The sequence below is a fragment of the Canis lupus genome, chromosome 9 (genome assembly GCF_011100685.1).
Source record: "Canis lupus familiaris isolate Mischka breed German Shepherd chromosome 9, alternate assembly UU_Cfam_GSD_1.0, whole genome shotgun sequence".
Lineage (NCBI taxonomy): Eukaryota > Metazoa > Chordata > Mammalia > Carnivora > Canidae > Canis > Canis lupus.
The window spans coordinates 54,030,275-54,054,155 of record NC_049230.1 but is presented as its reverse complement, the minus strand read 5'-3'; the positions used below and the strand labels follow the sequence as shown (position 1 = coordinate 54,054,155).

Here is a 23,881-nt window from a genome sequence, read left to right as displayed (position 1 = left end):
AGCTGGTGGGAAGTCATTTATAAGTAAAGGTCACTCACCCTGGACAGGTAAGGTTGAAACCAGGCCCTAATGGACACACCTCTGGGAATGTAGCTCCTGATGTACACAGGGTGGCTGCTGAGTGCCGGTTCACAAACTGCGCTTTATTTAAGATTTCATTTATTCATTAGAGAGCACAGCAGGGGCAGACACAGGCAGAGGGAGAAGCAGGCTCCCTGGACCCCCGGGATCATGACCTGAGCCCAACGGCAGACACTCAAACAGATGAGCCACCAGGCACCCCCAGATTTTGCACTTTAATCCCGGGTCCAAGAGGGTGCTTGCCACAGCCTTACTGCTTCCCCTTCTTAGAACAGCAGGGGCCAGGGAGGAAGGGGTGGCCTCCTGTAGCCAGGACAGGGGGACCTTGGCCCCACTGAGCTAGGCCTGCTTCGTTTCTGTTCCAGGGGGCCCCTCCACCTTCGCTCATGATTCAGAGTTGGGGCCTACAACTCCAGGAAACTTCTTTTGCTTTAAATAAAAAAAAAAAAAAAAAAAAAAAAGGGACACTCGACACCCCTCCCCCCCAGCCTACTTCCACCCAGTACCCCCGCGTGGCGTCTTGCCTGGTTCACTGGCCCCTCTCCTGCTAGGGGTTGCCACTGCCCGAGCGGCGAGCGGCCGTGTGGTTGGGCTGGGTGCGCGCTGGGTGTGGCCAGGAGAACGGGCCAGGCCCTGCGGGGGTGGGGGTGGGGGTGGCCCCCCCCCCAAGGCTGCTGAGACGCCCAGACCCGCCGGGGGAGCCCGACCCACCAGTCGGCTGCCTCCTGAGTCAGGAGCTCTAGCTTTTTTAAAGGCCACTCACATCGGATTGTGGGAGGAGGCTAGGGCCGAGGGGAGGCCTGGCCTCTTCTTGGTGGCCTCCCCTCCCAGCTCTCGGCAGCTCTGCGGCCGCTTCACTCTCTCCCGACTGTTCTCAGCGGCCCGAGGTCCTGCAGAGGCTGCACACAGACCGCGTACCATCCCCCGAAGCCTGGGGTGGGATTCCCCGAGCTGGCGGGAAACGGAGCCTCCCGCGGCGCACATCCTGTGGGCCCCCACCCTCCGGTGTCCCACCCCCGCGCTGGAGCCTGCGGGTACTGCCGAGCCACCGAGATGCCAGATGCCGGCAGACTGGCCACGGGATGCAAGTGTGCCCTGTGGTCCCTGCACCCCCACCCCACACATCAGGGTCCCTGAAGACCCAGAGTAGCTGCTGGCTGAATGCACGTGGAAAAAACATTTCCTGCTCCTAAGGAGCCTTCCCCCAATCCGTCTTGAATCACCCTGAATCCCACATCACAGTGGCCCCGGCAGGCAGGGGTGGTGGTTAGAGCGAGCTAGGTTGCAAGCCGGCCAGAGGGGATGGCAACGGGACTTGTCTTGGGTTCACACAGTACATCAGTGAGGTGCACATGGGCCCAAGCCCCCAGCTCAGGGGCCCTGCCTGCTTCCGGGACCCGGGTCACCTCTCCGCGTGACAAAGTCCCATGACAACATAACAGAGATTATACTTTTATTTAACATTTAGAGGATTAACATATAGTTACAAGGTCAATATATAAGCCTTCCAATGGAAGCACTTTATTTGGTTTAATTCCATCTCCAGAGACAAATGGGCAGTTCCAGAACCTTCACAATGGCAATGGGCCGTGACAACACTGAAATGCCTTCAAAGTTTAGGATTAGTGCCACACACACAAATAAACCAGAAAGTTTAAAGGTGCTCAACATCAGATTAAAATAGAATTTTGGATCACTCTTTAAAGAAGTGTTGTGACGATACAAGCATGGGAGGCAGAGGCATGAGGAAGTATGAAACTAAGATTTCTGGAAAAATACTTAGCATCAATGTAACTTTTTCATGTTCAGTAAACTTTCTCCTGTAGTTACAGATGTCACCAGAAGGCATGAGGGGCCTCTGTGCTGTGGCTAGCGAGATAAGTAAGCCTCAGCTTATCTGGCCTGAGCCCGGAGGTGAGCACGATAAAAACCCAAAGGAAAATCCCATTACAGCTTTCCATGCTTTTTTATCTTGCAAAGGAAAAACCGGGTAAATGACAAGTTCCTCTCTTTCGTTTTGTTTTCAGGTCATGTTCAGGGCAGGTGCTTTAAAACTTAGTCATTCTTAAAAACAACACTATTCTAGCATGGGCGTAGACACGACAGGCATCGGGGGTGAGGGAGGAGCTGAGAAGCAGATGGGAAAGTTCCCCGTCTCTACTCTACGTGAACTGGTCCATACTCATATATAGATGAGTTCCCAGGAGGATTCCCAGAGTAAATGATACAGTTCAACTATCCTATAATAACTTATCTCCTGTAATGAGCTTGGGTTTGCAGCATTGCCCTTCCCATGCAGCTGTACAGACTGGCTGGGAGGCAAACACCCAGGTTAACACTGAGAAGCGCTTATGATCCATTCTCTTCTGGACACAGGTGGTACAGAAGGAAAAAAAATGGGGGGGGGGGTTGCACAGGGGTTACAAGATACGAGCATATTCTATATTGGGCTGAACAGACATTAAAAGAACAAATCACTGCAGCTTATACCATTTTCTCTACATTGCGAGAAATTAATCTATCCTGACCCAGAATATGAAAGATGCAACGCACATGCATTACTGAGGCTCTAAAATCAATTTTATAAAAAGACCATTTAGCATCCTTGTGGAGCGGAGGAGAGTGGCCAGCTTGGGGTGGTGAGATTCAGAAGGCCCTGGAGATTCCTGATCATCCACCCACCCGCTGGAGGAGGAGCCCTTTGTGGGGCCGCCAGGACTGCCCATCCTAACCACATGCCTGTGGGTTTTGCAGGGATGCAGGGGAGGCCCGGCTTCTAGGGCATCGGCCAAGCCAGCCCTCTCACGAGATGGGGTGGGGGGTGGCTCGCTACAGGTGGGCCGCCGCCATGGGGAAGGGGCACTGTTGCCCATGTAGCAGCCCCGAGACACCCATGGTGTATGCTGCTCCGGCAGGGAGGCTGGTAGTCTTCAACCCAAGGGCCTAGCCCCCCTTCAGGGCAAAAGACGAACAGAGACAGAGACAGAAAGAGACAGAAGAGGAGGGGCTCATGCTGGCTGGCTCGGCTCAAACCCAAAGCCACTTCCTCTTTACCTGCTTTACCCCAGGCATTTGCTGGCTGGAGGCTTCTAGTCACTGATTTGCTCTCAGAGGGTGGGGTGTGATCAACCCTGGTTTGCTGAGAGGAACCACTCTTTGGGGGCCACTGAACACAGGCCCAGCCCTTAGCACCTGTCGTTTCTGCCCTGGTCCCTTCAGCTCCTATAAGACAGCCTTGTCTTAGACTCATAAAAGTCAAGAAGAATTGAGGATGAACGAACTGACCACCCAGTTACCAGAAGCCAAACGAGAGAAGAAAGAGGCCCGATTTCCTTCTTGGGCTTCGGATGGTGCCTCATTCACAGAAATGCACAGCCAATGATTTCTCTCGACTGTATCTGCACCAGAGAAGAAGGGGCTACTGCTGCTCTAAGGCATGAGTGGCCATGAGCTACATGACCTCATGTTTTCCTCAAGGATCCATAAGAAGAAGGAAACTTAGGTCAAAAAGCCAACTCGATCCCGTCTCTGGGGCCTGCGGGGCACGTGAGCATATGCAGAAGCCATCGCCACAGATCACCCGAAGGACCACACGTAGCACAGGCTCTTTGGTGAGGAAAGCACTAAAATCTTAAGATGCAAATCTCGGAATTCATGGGAAGATGGGAATTGTCACCTTGTGACGAGCTAACGCCGAGCTGTGATGCTTGTTTATAAAGTGCCACGATCTGCCATTCTCATTGACGGGGCGATGACAGGGAGAAGGTGGGCTAGGTCCTCCCTGGACCCCACGGAAGGTGGACACAAGAGTGTGTGGCCCTCGAGATGGAATTGGACTTCGAGTGGAGACTTCTCCAAGCCAGAGCACAGGCGCCAAATAAAAATGCCTGTGTGTGTGTGTGTGTGTGTGTGTGTGTGAGTGTGTGCGTGAATGTGAGTGAGCTTGAGTGCAAGCCAGAGGGGGATGCATGTGTGCATGTGTGTGCATGTGCGCGCCTGCCCCAGGACCCCCCATGGACAATCTCAGGCCATGAAATGTCGTCTAGTACAAGGTGAGGACCCATAACCAGAAAAGGATCACTGAATGGTCAACGGACTCGGGATACATCTATGACACTCAGGTGCTCAGTCCACCTGAGCACACCTGACCCTCCTTGTCCAGATTCTGTCGGTCTCCCCAGGGGGAGGCCAGTGGCGAAGTTTTCACGAAAGGCACAGTGTGAACCATGGATGGGCCAGGATGCTCCAGGTAGACCAAGGGCCAAGGCAGGGGCCCGGGAAGGAGGGAGCACGTGTCTAGCTGTCTTCCGTGGCCCCACACGCACGCTGGGGACAGGGATGAGGACACGGGACAGACCTGCTCCCGGAGAGGTGGCTGGGCTGGGCCACGGAGGAGGAGCTGGGCCACGAGAAGCATGCTGTCAAAAGAAAGGAATGAAAAAGGCAAGCAGCCGCGTGGCAGGGGCAGGTTAGGAGGGATGTCGCTTCAGGCTGAGATGTCGCAGGGCCACCGGCCGGCCCAGCCCGGGAGCAGTCTGCGTGCGCGCGGGCGCCCAGGCCTGTGGAGACAAGCAGACCGAAGGGTTTCTCCTGGGAAGGCTCACCGAGGCTCCGGCTCCGGCTCCGGCTCCGCAGCGGCCTCTAGGAATCTACAACACAAAAAGACAGAAAGAGAAAGACCTTTAGAGGGAGGCGGGCGGTCAAGGGCGGGCATTCTGCGGCCTGGCAAACTGCACCGCCGGAGGGGACAGCTTGAGAGCGGTGGGTTGTTCCCCCAGTGGGGTGCGGGGGGCACATCGGAGATAAGGAACTTTCACGGTTTCAGGCGGGCTCAGGAGCTAGCCTTCCCTTCCCTTCCCTTCCCTTCCCTTCCCTTCCCTTGGGGCGGTGGGGGGAGAGAGCCCCCACCGGAGACCCTGCGCCCATCCACCCCGACCCCTCTTTCTGGGGACACTGAGTTTCGGAGGAAAGAAACAGGCCCGGCTTCCCAGGAGGATTCAAGGAACGTTCAAGGCCCGATTCTGTCCCCAACCGACACTCAGACCTTTTATGAAAACATGGAACATCTTGGCGAAAAGGAAACACTTGTCACTCAATGTCGACTCAGCAATCAACAGTGAAAGTTCTTCATCTTGAGGGGGCAGGAGAGGAAGGGGAGACAGACTCTTGAAGCCCTCAGGTGCGTACAGGGCGAGAAACAGAGCAGGTGTCATCATTTAAAAGGGGGAGCAAGGGCAGATTTTTAAAAAAGCATTTGGCTGGAAAAAGTTCCCCATTACTGAAGACAAAAAGAGTTAAATCCCCGTATGACACAGAATCATTTTCTCGGAAAGGTGACAAATCATTTAAAATACACAACACTGAGAAAAATACGTTTATTAGAGAGGCAGGTACGAGGGTACAACTAAAAGGTGCCAGACAGATTCTTTTCTTTTAGGGTAAGGAGAGAGAGAGAGAGAGAGAGAGAGACAATCATGTTGGCCGTATTGGAGCAGAACTTACTCAGAACACAAGTGTCTACAATAAACTCAAGCGCGGAGCTGCCGGCCGGGGACCTAGTCCTCCCGGCTTCCCCAGTGGTTACAAAAACAAAAAAGGTCATTAGGCAGGAGAATCACCAATAAAACAAACAGATAAAAGAGTCAAACGTTAAAACAATGAATTCAAGTCATCTTTTAGTTTTTAAATGGCAGTATATACAAATATCTGGAGGGGGAGTGGCTGAGGGCTGGGGATTACGGAACGTATTTAACAAGAAAACAATTTAAAAAACAAAACCAAAATCATAAAGGAAGATAGTCACAATCCAACTGACCCACTGGACGTTCCTCTAGTCTAAATATTTTGGCAATTATTAAATAGTCACATCGTAGATAACACACACACACACACACACATGCACACACACAAATGCACAAGCACAGAATAGCTGCTTGGAGATCTGGGCGTTGGGAAGCAGCAGCCCCACGGGCTGGGATGGGTTTGGGGGGACAGTGTTCTTGGGGGTGCCAAGCAGATTGAGAAACCAGGTGGGGAGGACAGGCTTCTACACATACACTAGTCCCCTCTAAATGTGTCTCAAAAGGAGAAAACTTTCTAAACAAGTTGAGACTTGGCTTCTTTCATTTTATCAGAAATAAAATTTAGGAAAGAAAACCAAAGTATACGGTGGGCAGAAATGGGGATTCTGATTCTTTGGGAATGGTTTCAGGACTTCTTCGAATACTTGGGGTGCACTGACCGGCTGGCACTGAGCTGTGAAGTGTCTTTCACTGTTCTGTCCCTACCCTGAGCTGTCTCTGCTAAGGCTTGGGGCACACAACTTAAAATCATGAATGTTAACTTATGTGCCCAAACCCGACCCCCAGCTCCCACAAACCAACTGATCCAATTTCTGAATCAAATTGGTGCAATTGTTAAGGAAAAAAAAAATAAAGTAAAACCACAACAACGTCACAGACGCCATACTTTCCAAGGGAGGCTTCAAAAGGCTCATGTTGTCTTGGCCGTTTTAAGGCTTTTTCACTGTTTGGTTTGCTTCCTGCTGCAGTTCATAGGCTGGAGCTGAGTCCATCACTGGACAGAAAGCTCTGATTTTAATATCTTAGGTCCCCCATTCGCTTGGGTCCATGCCTAGTGCTGTGACCGCCCCCTGCTCCTGAAGAGGAATCCCTGTGGTTTCAGGGTCAGCTGAGTTACTTGCTGCAAATATTTATTTATTTATTTATTTATTTATTTATTTATTTATTTATGCTGCAAATATTTAAAAGGGGGAACAGAAATGATTTTCCTGAGGGGTCTGGGGTCCAAGGTGAATGGCTTTATCAATGTTATGTCAGTAAAGGTAGAATAAGGCAAAAGAAATCTGAATCATGAAATTATATTTCAAAAAGCAGGCTGACCCACGTCTGTTTCCTGCTTTTGGTATTATACTACAGTTATGTCAGAAGCCACCGCTGGAGGACCCTGGCTGAAGGGCACAGGGATCGATCGGGTTTTGCTGTCTTTGCAACTTTCTATTATTATTTTTAAAGTAAAACGTGTGTTAAAAATCAGGCTGCCATTAAAATTTATTAAATTTCATTTCTGGCGGTCCTTGGGACATGTAGTGACCTTTCTGCTAGAATCCAAACAAGCACCTTTAACTCCCGCCAGGTGTCAGACTCCTGATGAGCTGCTGCTGCTTCATAAATCAGCTTTTTTTTGGGAGGAGGGGGTAAAGTCAGCTTTAAATTGACTTGAGTTTATAAAAGGGGTTCACAATGTAAAAGCAAGGAGCTAATTTTCTACTTCAAAGTAGGAAGGACATGAATAAGTAATTCTCAAAACCAAATAAAAAGAAAATCTGAGCCTGACACCTTTACTGTGAGCCATTCATAGCTGGTTCTCTGCGATCTCAGGGTAGATTCCCGGAGTGGGCACAAACAATGGGTTTGGTACCCATCTACATGTGACCGACTTCACTACGGATCTTGCCAATTTGAAAAATGCACATCCCCACGTGACCCAGATTCCTTTCAAGGTGGTGAAATACTTTATTTCAGTCTGGCAATGATTAATTATATAAATGAGCTAGCAATTCTAAAATGACTTTCAGTGAATTCATGTTGGGTCTTAAAGATACCAACGATTAAAACAAACCAACCAACAAACAAACAAAAAACCTAACAAACCCAAAACACTTCTGAGAAGTGATGAGCTGGGGTCTGCGTGTCGAAGCAGCTGCTGCACCAGATTCTTTTTACAGCCCCACCTGGGGACGTGTGAGCTGAATACAGCTCCACTTGCCACCAAACCTCCAACACAAGCATGCTAGGTTTTTTTGTAAGTTCTCGAAACAGTACCAGGGAATCTGATCAACCCTGTCAATGGCAGAGGGGAGCTCAGTGGCCTTTTTTTTTTTTTATTATTTTTTAAGTGGTCTTAAGTAAAAAAAGTCAACTGGTTCATTGTTACCAGGCTTTTCTCCGGATTGCAACTAGTTGTTTGGCATCATGCAGATGTGATAGAATGATCACAACGATCTACCAATGATCTTAAACACGTTTAAGGAAAACTATACACTTTCAGTACCAAAATAGGAATCATCTTATTCTTTCAAGCAGGGGGGGAAGGTTTTATTTACGACTTCCTCCGAAGCAAGTGACTGTAAGATTAAACAAACTAGGGTAGTTAAAAAACAAACAAAACAAAACAAAACAAAACAAAACAAAAAACCCAAAACCTAGAGTAGTTCAATGTGTTAAGTTACCAAATATAACATTCTCAGGTGGTTCAATTTATGGCAGATTATGGCAGATGCTTGCTAGAGATACGAGAACCAAAGTCTTACCCGCCCCTCTGATGTGTGTGGACTTTTTAAATTCTGATACCAATTAGAAGCTAAAGGCAACTTTTTTTGGGATACCTACAGATACTGCCAAAGTACGAAATGTTTATCAGATTTCAAATGACAGAACCGTAAATTGGCAGTTGGCAGCTTTCCACATCATATTTCACGAGCAAGAGAAACATGATTATAGTCAAAACTAGCCAAGGTAATTCGGGTGTTCAGTGGATGCCTACAAGTCCACCGTGTGGCCATGTGACAACATGCACTCCGGTGTCCTCCATCCAGGCTTTGGAAGAACCGCCTATAACAGTCCTAGTGGTAAGGAGAGACAACTCCATTTTTTTTTTTTAACAGTTTTTGTGGGTTTTTTTTTTTTTAAGTGGTATTAAATATAAGTCTTAGCACCTTTGGCATTTTTGTCCAAATAGACTTCGACGTACGAAGTAGGGACATAACCCTCTTCATCTTCATTTCTCCGGATGCGGGTCCATCCGTCACCTTTGTCTTCCTCTATCACGTACAGTGTTTCTCCTTCCACGACGGAGACGGTCCCTTCGTTCTGACCTGGAGGAGCAAGAACAGAACCTGTCAGGCAGGCTTCTGTCAAAACAAGGCGGAGCACACAGGGGAGCAAAGCAATGAGTAGACTGCAGCAAGCGACAGAGGCATGGACCCTTCCGGGTCCCTGCAAGGGCTCCTCCCACTCGGAAGCTTCCAGGCCCTCACCCTGCGGCTCTCCAGCTCTTCAGAGAGCCCCCCTCCCCCACCCAGGAAGCCAGGTGTTTCCCCAGGGAACATCTTTGCTCTGCTCTTCCTCTGTCTCTAACTTTAATGACACCTTTTCAGACACTATCCCCGCTTCTCTTTGTCTGGCCCTGGTTCTTGTCAGGAGCTCAGGTTCCACTTCTGCCTGAAACACACGTCCACCTCCATGTTGCCCTGAACCTGGGTGGGCTGTGTCTCCTCCCAAACTATAACTTCCTCCTACCTTCCCACGTAGGTGGGGCCCTAGGAAGGCACCTTCGAGAATCCTCACTTCCCATCAGCCATGGGTCTGAGCAGTTTGTTGACCTCGGCATCTCTGGGCCAGCTCTTTAACCAGGGTCCCCAAGGCCACTTGCAAAGACCAGCGTCCCACTGCGCACACAGCATTCTGGAGGGCAGATTGTCTGGGGAGCAGCCTCCAGGGGTGCCGTGGGGGCAGGGCTGAGGCCTGGGAGTGAGGTAAAGTCGGCAACACTGAACCTGGTGCTTTCTTGTCGCATTGAACGTGTAGCCTGGCGTGAGGACATCCGTAAGCTCCCTCTGTCCTGGAGCTCCCCAAATCTCCCTGAGCTTGGACTGCTTCTTACACAGCATCCTTAATATCTTTCTATGGTACAGCGTTCTGGCAACTCTGGGCTGGTTTTTCTTTCTTTCCTTTTTTCTTTCTTTTTTCTTTTCTTTCTTCTTTCTTTTTCTTTCTTTCAGGTTATTCATTTATTCATGAGAGACACTGGCAGAGGGAGATGCAGGCTCCATGCAGGGAGCCCAAGGCAGGACTCCATCCCAGGACCCCAGGATCACGCCCCGAGCAAAAGGCAGACACTCAACCACTGAGCCACTCAGGTGCCCCTGGGCTGGTCTTTCTAACCCTTTATCCCTGTTCTCAGATTGGCCCTACGCACATGATGATAAATGTCCTAAGGTACAGCTCTCATGGTATCATCATCAAGACAAGAGCTCCAGAAATATTGGATGAATGGATGAAATAATCATTATTCCATGCTATGTGCTGCAAATAAGCTCCCCAAAAGCTGTTGTTCCTTTGTATGGACCAGTGGGCAAAGTACACAGCCATGAACTAGATAATGATGGTGATGACCATGAGCAGAACAACAGGGTAAGAAGAGAGAGAAAGATCTGGAAGGCTTCGGAAGAAGGTCCAATCACAGCAGAAGGGTCAGTGTGCGCAAGCAGGGAGCCAGGCGGACGCAGGGTTACCTTCGAACGTGTAGAGGGCTTTGCAAGTCCCGATGGCGGGCAGGGGCTCCTCCTCATCAAACTCGTCATCGAAGTCCGTGGCCAGCACCTTCACCTCACCCTCCTGACTCTGCTCCTCCGTGTAACTGCCATCCGGGCTGCTCAAGAAATGAAACCACACAGCAACTATAGCGACTGCCCAGCAACACTCACAGCCCCTGACTGCTGTCACAAAGGCCATCTCAGGTCACCTCGTGTGCTCTGTCACCAACCCACATGGCACCAGGGACCCAAGTGGTGGGGAAAGGTCAGGTCAGGCACCACTGGCTCTTTGGTACAGAACAAGCACCTTATACTCATTTCTAGACATGGGACATGAACACAAAGCAAACTTGCTTCCTGCCGGACAGCAGGCTCGGTACAGATACTGTACCTCTCACGGTCCTGAGCACAGCTGTTGACAGTGGCCGGGTTCTGGGCGTCGAACATTCCACTCTGCCGGCGGCCCTGCTCACTGCGCGCTGGCAGCCTGCCTTCCACCTCAGCCAGCCAGGCCTGCAAGCAAAAGCCACCAAAGACCTGGTCTGAGCTCAGCTGAGGGCTGGACCATAGAGTCTGAAGGCCCCAAATGCGGGGGGGCTCAATGGTCACTGAAGCTGAGATTCGAGAACAATCACATGGGGTAGGGGGCCCCAGTGTATCTGCATTCAGCTATATAAGGGACTCACAGGCAACTGCTTCCAGTTCATCTCACCTTGGAGAGATAGAAGCAAATGTGTTTAGACAACGGTCACAATGCGACAGAAAGAGCACTGGACTGCATTACACTCTTGGGCTTTTTTTTTTTTTTGCATGGACCTCGAATTCACAACTGTGACTTCAAGACCTGAGCTGAGATCAAGAGCCAGATGCTCAACCTACTGAGCCCCCCAGGTGCCCCTCTACTCTTAGGCTTTTGAAAACACCTGTGTGATTTCAGATAAGTCACTTCTAGTTCCTTCTGGTTCCACAATTCTGTGACCGTGAGGTCACACCGAGAACAGGAGGGCCCGGTCACACGTAAGCAGTGACTCAGTGTGAGAGCCACATTCTTCCCCTCGCCTTTTTTTTATGGACTGTCACTCTTTTTAATAGTAAAGAAACCTGTATAGAGGAAGTCAAATAAGGTAAAATTATCTTTGGCAACATCTGAAATAGTGTAAAAAAAAAAGACAGGGATCCCTGGGTGGCACAGCGGTTTGGTGCCTGCCTTTGGCCCAGGGCGCGATCCTGGAGACCCGGGATCGAATCCCACATCGGGCTTCCGGTGCATGGAGCCTGCTTCTTCCTCTGCCTGTGTCTCTGCCTCTCTCTCTCTCTGTGACTATCATTAAAAAGACAAAAGGATAAAAATGACCAGAAAAGGATATTTCTAGGTTCTAAACACTCCAACAGTAATAACTGACTTACAGATTCTAGCAAGACTTTTTTTTTTAAAATATATTTATTTATTCATGAGAGACAGAGATACAGGCAGAGGGAGAAGCAGGCTTCATGCAGGGAGCCTGACGCGGAACTCGATCCCGGGTCTCCAGGATCACTCCCTGGGCTGAAGGCGGCGCTAAACTGCTGAGCCACCCAGGGATCCCTAAGAACACTTTTAAAAAGCCGTATCTGATCCTTCATTGCTAGAAGTAACACCTACTTGGCCTGGAGCAATCAGTCACTGACGTATTTTTCCATGTTCTGTAGTCTCTAAATTTATAGATAAAAGAAGCCTTTTGTCCATAGTTCTTGAGTGCTCCTCTCTCTTTTTCTCTCTCTCCTTAAAACATTTATTATTTATATTCCCCACTCATTTCTCATTTGTGTCTCTCACCAGGGTTTAACATATATAACCCTTTGATAACGTGTCCTTTGTAAGAACCATATTTGACATGATTTCTTTAACTTCTGGACTCACGATCGCATGCTCCCAGCTGGACCCATTATCAACAGGCGCTGAAGCAGGATAAGTACTAAGTGATACACTTAAACCAAAGAACAACATATACAAATACAGCTTTGATCAGTGTAGGTTTTAGGGGACATTAGGGACAGAGGGGCAGAACAGCCAGTGAGTGACTACTTTAACTTTTATCATGACTCGAGACACACCCTGCTGCAAATCCAACTGCACCTCTTGCAGCGCACGATGCATGGGTGCTCTAGAGCATCCCCATGCCGCGCCCCCACCCCCAGCCCTTACCCTGTTTCTTTTTTTCCGACAGAGCTTTTCAACCACAGCTTTTTCATACCTCAAATTTCTGGGCTTCTAGCCGCAGTTTTTCTATATTTTGGCTGACTTCTGCTAATTTGTGATCCAAACTGGCTGGGTCTCCCATCTGAGGATTCTTTAGGTAAACATCTTTCATTTTTGTTATGGCATCTCTGAAAAAAAAAAAAGAAAGAAAGAGTAGGACACAGTGAAGGTGATCAGCCAAGTGGATTCTCCTACCACCCTGAACACTGTGCGAATGGGAGCACATGAAGACTGTGTCACAGTATGGGATGGAAGGGAGGACTGGGGCCTGTTTTCATCCTAAAACTCTCTAAGAATCCTGCTCCCCAAATCTGTATAATCCAGAGCCAGATATGAAATTTTTGATTGCCTTTTCTAAATGGTATCTGGTACCTCCCAGTGCCCTCAGCAACTGAGAAACATAAATCAGTCCTGTCCCTCCCTTCACCCCAAACAACAACAAAAACAAACAAAACCCAAATAGCCAGGTGCACATTCTTGGTGCAAACCAAAGCTACAGCCGGCATCTTGGGTCTTCTGGGCTACCATCTGTTCCCCTCATGGAGAAGCACAGTTAACTGCTTTGGAAATTTCATTATACACTTTAAACGGTTGAGAAACCAAACCCACAGTTGGTATCCACGACAGGCAGGCAATGCAGCCTCAAAGCTACATATCGCAAGATTCCACACTCTTCCTGAAGTCTACTTGGAGGCGCGCCCACAGCAGCCTGAGTAAATGAATCCCTACAGAAGTGCTGCAGCTATGCTTGGGGAGATCTTCAGGCCCAAAGGGCTCTATTATTTTTGAACTCTGGCTTCCAGGGACTTTCAGAAGGGTTCGAGATGTAAAAAGTTCAGGGCAAATGACTCAGCAGGTGGTAATGGGTCAACTTTAATGAGCTTCATTCAGTGAAAAAAGCAGTCTAAACCTGCTATACACATAAGACCAACGAACCAAGCCATATTTTGAGTCATGGGAAATAGTTTCACTGAAAATACAGAAATATGAGGAAGAGAATTTCCATCAGTCCTCACCACGCCTCTGCTCATCCTCACCCCTCCATCTGAACCCCTCCATCTGAGCCCCTCCATCCTGCTGCTCCTTTGGGGGTACACTTCACTTTCCCTGAGGCTGCATCTCCATTACAGCCCTCCATCCACCTGCGCTCCCCGCCCCCTGACTTTGCTCCACTTCTTTCTCACAGTGTGTATACTTCCCGACATTATATAACTTATTATTATGCTTATTATTGTTGGTCTCTTCCTACTAGAATGGAAGCTGTCTGAGGAAGCACTATGAGCTCAAATTCTTTTGTTAACTCTGTTATCTCCCCGGGGCGGGACAATACTTGGCACGCAGTAGATGCTCAGTAAGTATCTGAGATGAACAAATGTTCTTACAGCAAACAAACTGTAACGTCCACCTTTAACAAATTCCTCTCTTGACTTTATGGCTACACCTCCAGCTACAGCCCTATCTCTCTGCAAAACTTCTCAAAAGACTTGTCAAGATTCATCACCTTGGATTCTTCTCCTTCTGTCTCTCCTGATAGGTCTCTCCAGAAGTTTAATTTTATGCATCTTTCCAAGAACCAATTCTTGGATTTGTCGATCCTCTGTGATGAGTGCATACTTTTTTCCTATGTCATTAATTTACACTCTTTCCTGGCTTCTGTTTCCTCTGGTTCCACTTGCTGTGTTTTTTTCTAACTTCTTAAGATGGATACTCAGCTCACTGATGTTTACTGCTTTTTGTTTTCAATATGTATAGAAAGCATAAACTTCCCTTTCTGAGCATTGCTTAGTAACTGAGGTGTACAATGTGGGTTCGGGTTCAGCTCTGCTCTATTTTCCAATATTTCTTAGGATTTCTTCTTTAGTCTCTGAGTTATCTGGAGCTACAGTTCTTTTTTTTTTTTAAGAGTTTATTTATTTATTTATGAGACACAGAGAGAGAGAGAGGCAGAGGCACAGGCAGAGGGAGAAGCAGGCTCCATGCAGGGAGCCCGACATGGGACTTGATCCCAGGTCTCCAGGTTCACGCCTAGGGCTGAAGGCAGCGCTAAACCCCTGAGCCACCCAGGCTGCCCTGGAGCTAATTAGTTCTTAATTTCTAAATGTTCTAAGCTTTACTGCAGGCTTCAGAGAACACATCTTGAACGGTGTCTACCCTTGGATGTTTGTTGAGATTTGCTTCATGAAAACAGGACATGCTCAATTGTTGGAAATGTTCTATGTGTGCTTGAGAAGAATGTGCACCATGCAATTATTGGATAGATGTGTACAAGGCCAATTTTATCAATTATATTATTTAAATATCTTACCCTGAACCTGTTAATCTGTTCTATCAGTTACTCAAGAGAAGTGCGTTAAGAATCTCCCCCCACAACAATGTGTTTTTAAAAAAAAATTTTTAACAATGTGTTTGCATTTCTTGCACATACTCATGTCAAAGGGCTAATCGCAAAACCTTTTTTATGTTTTGAGGTCATACAGTCGTACAGCTTGAAACTGAGCTGTATGTTACTTGAAGCATTTATTATTATGAAGTTGATCTTCTTGAGCTGACTAGTTCGAGGGTTTTTTGGCCTGTAACTCAGTCTTCCTTTGGTTGGCACTGGCCAACCAGTGCATAGTGTAACTTTTTCCATTCTTTTGGGTTTTTTTTTGTTTGTTTGTTTAAAAATTTTATTTATTTGAGACAGAGCAGAGAGAGACAGAGAGCATGAGCAGGAGGGAGAGGGACAAGCAAGACTCTTCACTGAGCAGGGAGCCTGATGTGGGGATTGATCCCAGGACTTTGGGACCATGACCTAAGCCGAAGGCAGACACTAAACCTACTGAGCCACCCAGGTGCCCCAATCTTTTTCCATTCTTTTATTTTCAACCTTTCTATACCTTATGAATTAGATGTGCCTTTTGTAGGTAGTATACACGTGGATTTTGGGTTGTTGTTGGTTTACTCTGAAAATCTAATTGGCACATGTAGTCTGTTTACATTGAACATATTTTATTTCATTTCATTTTACACATATTATGTGCCAGCTATTGGTTCAAGCACCTCCCACACACTGACACATTTAATCCTCATTATTAACTTCCTTTTCAAGATGAGGAAACCGAGGTAAGGTCAAAAGGTTAAGCTCAAGAAGAGCTTAAGAAGCTTGTCCAAAGTCGGCAACAGAAATAGGTGGAACCGAGAATAGGTTTGAACCCAGGGTATTTTAATATTTTTTAAAGTTTTATTTATTTAAGTAATCTTTACACCCTACATGGGGCTGGAACCCACAACCCCAACATCAAGAGTGGTATGCTCCTCTGACTAAGCCAGCTGGGCACCCTTGAACCCCAGGGCATTTTAAATCTACCCTCACACTTTGTGATTTGATTAGTCCTGCCTTGTTCCTCTTGTACAAAGTGTAAGTTGCATGAGGACAGAGGTTTTATTTATTTTTTTTAAAGCTTTTATTTATTTATTCATGACAGAGAGAGAGAGAGAGAGGCAGAGACACAAGCAGAGGGAGAGGGAGAGAAGCAGGCTCCATGCAGGGAGCCTGATGTGGGACTTGATCCCAGGTCTCCAGGATCACACCCCGGGCTGAAGGCGGCGCCAAACCGCTGTGCCACCGGGGCTGCCCTGAGAACAGAGGTTTTTATGTGTTTTGTTCTTCGCTTTATTTCCAGGGTCTAGGATATTTCCTTGTACACAGTAAATGCTCAATAAACAGTCATCTAGTGAATGGTTAAACAGGACTTACCTTGTTACCAGCAAGGCTACTTTGAAGGTTATAATGTTAACCAGCTTCCAAGGCCACAACCCAGCGGCAGAGAAATTTCTCTGCATAATTATTGGACAATTTCTACAATGTTGTTTCAGATACCTGGGTCAGAACTTCTTATTCTTGTACAGAATGTAACTGCTCACCCACTTGGGGCACCTGGGTGGCTCAGTCGGTTAAGCGTCTGACTCTTGACTTCAGCTCACATCATGATCTCAGGGTCGTAGGATCGAGCCCCATGTCAGGCTCTGTGCTGGGCGTGGAGGGGTCTCTGCTTCAGGTTCTCTCTCTCCCTCTGCCCTCCACCCCCACCCCCATATGCTCTCTCTAAAAAAAATAAAAATAAAAATAAGTAAATAAAACCACCCATTTCTCAGAAGTTGCTCTACGAGGGGTAAAAGAACAAACAAGTACTTTTCTTTTGCTATGTACTAAAATGGTACTGCCTAACCAATTTTGTTTGTTGGTTGGTTGGCTTTTTGCATAACCAAATTTTAACCCCAGCTTTGCCATAACTGCATTTATGTAGCATCACTTTTCAGCCTATTTACAGAGCACAAAATCTCAAGTATATCTTTTAGAAAATCTCAAATAGATGAATGATTCACCTAATTCACTCAGAATTTATAAGGTGAAAGACAGTTAATAAAGGGGTTTTCAATCAGGATCGTTAGCAAGTATCCCCTAAGCGGTAGAAAAGATCTTCAAGTTATAAATGTGGGGAGGGAAGTGCAAATGAAAGGAGATATCAAATCTTTTCTTCTTATTATTTTTTTGTATGTGCATCATGCTGGGATCAAACTTCTAAAACAGCTCAGAAAACCAGGACCCCCAGCAGCGGGATCCTGATGCAGAAGCTTCTCAAGAGCAAGCAAATACCACACCTCTGACGGCTAGCAGTGTGTGTAATAAGACATACCGTGATTTGTTTTCTAGACATCATTAATATGCTTTATAAAAAGGTAAAGAGACATGAGAAACTGGGAAGGTTGATTGTCACTTATTCTCAAATAGAAAAGACAAGGACATCTTGGACTCAAAGCTGGGATGTGGGGCAAGGAAGGCGGTAGGAAGAGAAATGCCACGTTTGTCTTCCTCACTTGTACAAAAAACTCAGTTACACACTCATGAATAAAAAAAAAGAAGAAGGTGGGGGATGGGGGAAACAGTGTCCCAAGGGGACACTTAATGCACTGAGTGATGTATAGAAGTGTTGGCTCACTGTACTGTACACTTGAAACTAACATAACACTCTATGTTAACTCTACTGTAATTAAAATTTTAAACTTAAAAAGAAAAAAGGAGAAGTGTTGAAATACAGAAAAAAAAAAAAGATAACCAAACGTATTTTGTTCCCCAAACTCAGAGTAAAAACCTCTTTGTTAAAAGAATTCTCCCGATCTGTAATGAAGCCATCCAGTAGACCCTCTGTGACAAAACACAGGGCTGAAATAATCACTTCTCTTGAAGCTATTTTAGGGTTTCCCATCTTTCTACACTGAAGCTGAATTTCTTAATAAGTCGTATCACTCCACTCTACCTTTGATCCATCTCCTTTTGAATTTCTTTATTTAATTCATCGACTTTCTGTTGCAGCTTTTTCCTTCTCTGCTCAGGTGGGAGGTTGCTGAAATCCTCCGGGGTGGCGCCCTGCAAATGCAAACATGCGTGAGCCAGTGGCACTCCTTGAGGACAGACACTAAGTGAAGCCTGCAGGACAGATTCCCCAGACACCAGGGGATGCAGATGTCTGCGTGTGTTTTCATGAGCTACAGTGAAGCTCTTTCCCACGACACCCAGCTGAGATGTGAGTTCAGTGCATGCAAACTGCAAAAAAGTCCCACAAACCGGTTCGGGGTTCGGGTTTGCTGGCCAAACCACCACTGCAAAGGCAAGGAAGCAAGGCCACAGAAAGAGAGTGGGGAAGAAAAAATTCTGACCCCTGCGAGAATGGATGAAAAACCAGTTTTGAAGCGGATTCTTCACTTGACCGGCAGTGCTGGTAGCAACCCTGAAGTGTGAAGGAAGTTTGAAGTTTCTGCTTCCTTCATGCAACAGGGACAAGTGCCCCCAGCGACTGTTTCATGTCCAAGGCACTGCTTTACTCCCTAGTCTTTCTTCCCACTTCTTCACACAGGCTGAGGCCAAACATTTCCATACCCAAGTGGCAGAGGGGACATCTGGTTCCTTGGAGAATGTGGGTGAAAGGGACATGAAAACATTGATGTTTCCTCTCCCTGCTGCCTCTAAAAGTCTGGTCACTCCTTTTTGACATCTGTAGGGTGACCTCACAAAATCCATGTAGAATGCGTGCTCCTTGACCTCCGCACCAACTTCCCAGCGCACAAAATCCATGTCAGCTGTTTCCAATCCAGCAGAAGGAGCCTATTTTGATATCTTGATCCCCTTTCAGAAACAATTACTGTCTTTCCAAGGTGCGTGCCATCTAAATAGAGCTTGCAGACTTCCTCAGATGCTTACATGTCAGAAGCTGTGGCTAAGCCACTGGTTATCAAGTGCTTTTACTTCAATGAAGCGTTTTCATAAGGAAAGAGAAGCGTATTCAACAGCTAAGGATAAGCCAAGAAATTTAAAAAAGAGGTTTTACTTTAGAACCAGTTAAACACACTGGTTTGGGAGTGTGGGTGGAAAAGAGAGGACCCGGATAATGGAATTCCAAAATTGAGCTGAAATTGTTAAGCAGCTGACATGATGCTTGTGACCGAGGCTCCCTGGCTGCTTATGACAGAAGGCCAGGCTGCTGTGCTGGAAGCGTGTGATTTAGTAATTTACTGGAAGGCCATGCACAGCCCTTTCAGTGGAGTTTCTCAGACTCGTGTGTGTGTGTGTGTGTGTGTGCATGTGTGCACATATGTAAGAGAGAGAGAGAGGGAGATGAGAGAAACCAGAGCACAAATGGCTATTCCCTCATGGCAAGCCAAGCAAGCTTAGTTGCCTCTAAAACTAAGATGATCCAAACTCATCTTCAATATGGAAATAAATCAGACTTGTTTTCTTCTGTCCCATATGCTATTACCATCTGTAATACTTGAGACCCAAATTGTGTGCTTGTCACTGAGCCCGAAAGCACGATACCTCGTATGTACTGATGCTGAGTTTACTTAAATTGGATCAGCATGTTTTCCAAAATTAAGATTTGTTTTGTTTTTTTCCAGTGCCAGAATGCACCATAACACAGGGCAAGACACGCTGCTTCAGAAGCCAGGAAATCCAGTGAGTGCTCCATGTTAACTCATTAAGAGTTACTAAGCCTAACTAACTAGGGGCTAGCAGGCCCAAAGAATTTTTTTCCTACAAAGAATGGAAAAGTTCTCATCTCTGCACTAGTCAGTACAGTAGCCACACATGGTGCAATGGTGGAACTGAATTTTACATTTTTATTGCATTTTAATTAACTAAAATGTAAATAGGCACACGTGATGGGTAGCTACCATATGGGATGACATGGGTGTAGACTATGAGCAGGTGGTGGGTTTGCAGTGGTGCGTAAACACAGTACTTGTGACTTATAAACAAGTTCCCTATACAGTGAAACACTTTAATTATTATTAAATTATTAATTATTAACTTTAATTATTTATGAAAACTAAAAACAGTTAAATAATAAACCAATGAATTAAGTCCCTTCCAATAGATATTCTGTGTTTCTGTATCATTATTTAGAAACTAATCTTATAAAAAAAAAAAAAAAAAAAAAAAAGAAACTAATCTTATGAGCAATGCCCCAAACAGACTTCGCATTGCTTTCAGGTCATGGCTTCTTCTAGATCCAAAGGATCATAAGGTGTCTGGAACTACCTTAAAAGGCCATTGTGTCCAATTAGCCTTTTAGGGCTTGGATTATTTTAAACAATACACTGACCTATGATTCATTTTGCCATGAAGGGATTTATATTTCTAGCTTTGAGTCAGAGTAGACGTTCTGAAATCTTTGGAGGGGCCCAGTTTGCAAAGAGACTGGCCACACCTATGTCACTGGTTTTGCAAGAGGGGATCAATGCGTGTGGGGATATTTTATATGGTTGTGGCTCTAGGAGGAGCTTGTTTTACACACTTCGGGAAGCAAACTCTTGCTCCTGAGCATCTCCCCCCGATAGCACAAGCAATAGCTAGCTGCTTCTTGTGATTTTACTTTTTTTCCACCTCGGGCATCTTTGGGGAACACTTCCTTTCTTTATTAGCTTCAAAGTAATGGTATAAAGCACCAATTCAATACCAGATCAGTAAAATGATTCCCATGTCAGACAGAAAGATCGCCTAATATTATTATTAATATTATCTTTTGCTGCTAGCACCTCAGCAAAAGAAGAAATACAGGGGTGTCTGGGCGGCCTGACGCAGTGGCTGAGCCTCTGCCTTTGTCTCGGATCATGATCCCGGGGTCCTGGGATTGAGTCCCACGTGAGGATCCCCATGGGGCACCTGCTTCTCCCTCTGCCTGTGTCTCCGCCTCTCTCTGCATCTCTCACCAACAAATCAATCAATAAGTAAAATCTTAAAAAAAAAAAAAAAAAAAAAAAGAAGAAATACAGAAACAGCAAGGAAGGAACCCCGGTACCTGAGAGATTCCTACTTAATTGACCCAATTTCTCCCAAATTCATGCTGCCGCCGAACGTAGTTCATTGAAACATTTAGAATGTTTTCCTTCTCACGGAGACCTTAATTAAGGACTCGTCTGGGGATTTTATTTCACGGTCTAAGAAATATGTTCCATTTAATAAAATATTCATTTCCTCCTGGGTTGGGTTGGTTGCCAAATACTGAGTCAGGCTGAAAAAATTCTGGGTATCCACACATATGCGTATCCCTGTACACACATACAAATATGTATATAAGGATAACCCAGAAACCACCATCCAGCATTAGCAGCAGCAGTGCCTAAAGCAACTGACCTGTTTGATCCCGGGTTTTGGCACCAGAAAAAAAATAAATAAATAAAAAAATAAAAAATAAAATAAAATAAAATAAAATAATAAAATAAAATAAAATAAAGGAACTGACTCTATTCCTGGTTGAATTGTTGCAGTTTATCATTGTTCATGATTTTAGGACATTCTCAGCTGTGGTGGTGAGAATACTATGTAACTTACACATATCTGCAGTATAGTTAGGGGTTATAAAGTTAAGAGTTTCTTTTAATAAATTAAATGATTAGTCTGACTGTTTACTAGGGCTACGCAATTAGGTAGGAACGACACGGAACACTAAGTCAATTATTTTAGAAAGGCTTAGGAGGCTCTTTTCACTGTCCATAAAGTCACCTTGTGATTTCTTCAATCAGCTACTCACAAGGCACCCTCGTGTTTATGAAGCAACTTAGATTCCGTGGTTTGGGATTCTCACAGGCCGCCTTGGACCTGAGTTGAGACTGGCACCATTTCTGCACGTCTCCTTCAGGTTCTGCGCATTTTTCATCTGCTTCTGTGGCTCCCAGGGAGGAGCATCTTCAGCTGTCAAATTTACTTTTACTCCAAATGATCCAATAAATAAACTCCCCCATATTGAATATTTATATTTATGCTCACATTTAAATAAAGTTTACTAACATTTGCCATCCTCTTAAGGCCCCAATCAGAAAAGAAACCAAATCATCAGTTAAGCGTTAATTTTCTTAGCAACTGGAAAAGATTAAGACCACCTTTAGTAGATTCTGGACCTTTATATGGCAAAGGTCTAATGAAGAAACACCAACGAAAGCACACGCAAGAGAAACATACACCAAAAAACCTGATAAGATTCAGGACATGCATAGAATAATTGTGCTTACCAGCTTGAGAGAAAGCTTCATGTAAAAATTGGAGACGTAACAGGGGGGAGAAAAGAGAGAAAGAGACAACACATCAGAAGAAGAGGAATTCGGTCAGTTGCACCGTATTAACATAACACATAAATTCACCTGTCGCTTGTGAAAATGACTGCAGCGGATCTGTGCAAACGTTCACAAGAGGGGCTGGCCCCTGCCAAAACCTTCCTGTAGCTGCCACGTTGCCAGGGCAAAGGATAAAGACAGAAAAGGAGACTTTCTATTCACAGTTCTGTATGGGTCACATCAGCCTGGATATAAGCTAAAATAAGTTCGCAGTTGGTGACACATGCTGATAATAAAAGACAAAAATAATCACGTAGGCTTTTTGTTCACCGCATTTACATGGAAAGTTTTACTCGCAGGGGGTCTGAAGAGCAGTGACTTCCACAATGTACAAGTAATGTATTTATCTTAAGAAACTCTAATAAATATGAACTCTTGAAGGCATTGAGGCAAATTCTTGAATGGGTGAACAGGTAACCAGGGACTGCAAGCTGCTCTAGGAAACCACCCGCAGGAGCCAGGAAGCTTCTCTGCATGAGGCTGGAGGCAGGACAATGCTCTTGCACCACTTAGAAGGTGTATTCAGAGGCTCTCCATCCACTCTGAGGCCTACCCATGGGGATAACATAGTATTTGGGAACTGACGGGGGTAGCTGCCCTGAGAGTTACTGTTAGGAAACAGAGAGTCAACTATCTCAACTACCAAGGAGGTAAGCCTTGCTATGGATTTCCTGACAATTATCAGGACATAGCAGGTGTAATTCTCCTGGGTCTGGGGATTAACAAAGGCATAGTGATCACTGGACATGAAACAGATGAGAAGGCATCTCAAAATTAGAAAAAAACAAAACAAAACAAAACCCAAAACATCTGGTTCTCCATTAATGCCTGAGACATGCTCTGTGGCTGTAAAGCAGTGTTTTGTGAGTGTGGTGCATTTTTACTCGGCGGGCATCAATCCTAAAAGTTCAGGCAGTTGTGGTAGGATCAAAAATATGTTGGAGACAAAGTACCAAAGAAAGCGTCCTTTGATTTTATTTTTTTTATTTTATTTTTTATTATTTTTTTATGCCCTTTGATTTTAAAATGAGCTGGAGGGTGTTAAAAATTCCTTAAGCAGATTTAAAAAAAATCTTATACATAAGATTAACTCAAAATTGACACTTCTTTTTAAATAGGCATCCCACTTTTAAAGAAATTGCCCCTGTGGGGAAAAAGACTTGGAGGAAAGAAGAAACAAGACAAAACTTTTGGGAGAACAAGGTATATCCTGGCATACTCATGACTGTTCTCATGGGCCTCTCCTGTGAGCTTTAGCACAGATCGATTTGTCACATCTTGAGTTCTTTACAGACAACACTGGGTGCACAGCGGGAAACTTTGCAAATATCTTCCCTATAAAGCACGCTACCACCTACAAATGTCTTCTCACACGTTACTATCTAAATGTCACTAATTCAAAGACCCGACATTTGCCCTCTGTACACTATCTGGTCTCTATTTGGGTACTTCTGTTACTCGCAGGCATAGATAAATTAAATATTCTTCCTTAAGCATTCCAAAAGAAGAATTCTAACATCGGAACTAATAGCAGAGGAATATTACCACTTCGTAATAACAATGAGTTATGGGGA

The 23,881-nt window shown here is 45.8% G+C and overlaps 1 protein-coding gene across 17 annotated transcripts in view; it reads right to left on the bottom strand.

Moving 5' to 3' along the window:
* Positions 1 to 1,517: 1,517 nt before the first annotated feature.
* The window catches only part of FNBP1 (formin binding protein 1), a 152,642-nt gene continuing 130,278 nt past the window's right edge, over positions 1,518 to 23,881 (bottom strand). For 7 of the 17 annotated variants that reach the window (XM_038549043.1, XM_038549057.1, XM_038549045.1 and 4 more), the window contains 6 exons: positions 22,206 to 22,220; positions 17,957 to 18,066; positions 12,652 to 12,784; positions 10,809 to 10,930; positions 10,397 to 10,536; positions 5,426 to 8,977 (listed from right to left, as the gene is read on the bottom strand). In XM_038549043.1, the coding sequence (XP_038404971.1) occupies positions 8,799 to 8,977; positions 10,397 to 10,536; positions 10,809 to 10,930; positions 12,652 to 12,784; positions 17,957 to 18,066; positions 22,206 to 22,220 (699 nt within the window). In that variant the 3' untranslated portion in view covers positions 5,426 to 8,798. Of the gene's footprint in view, positions 4,731 to 5,425; positions 8,978 to 10,396; positions 10,537 to 10,808; positions 10,931 to 12,651; positions 12,785 to 17,956; positions 18,067 to 22,205; positions 22,221 to 23,881 lie in introns of those variants that run through there. The other 10 variants (XM_038549041.1, XM_038549049.1, XM_038549052.1 and 7 more) reach the window with 4 other exon arrangements.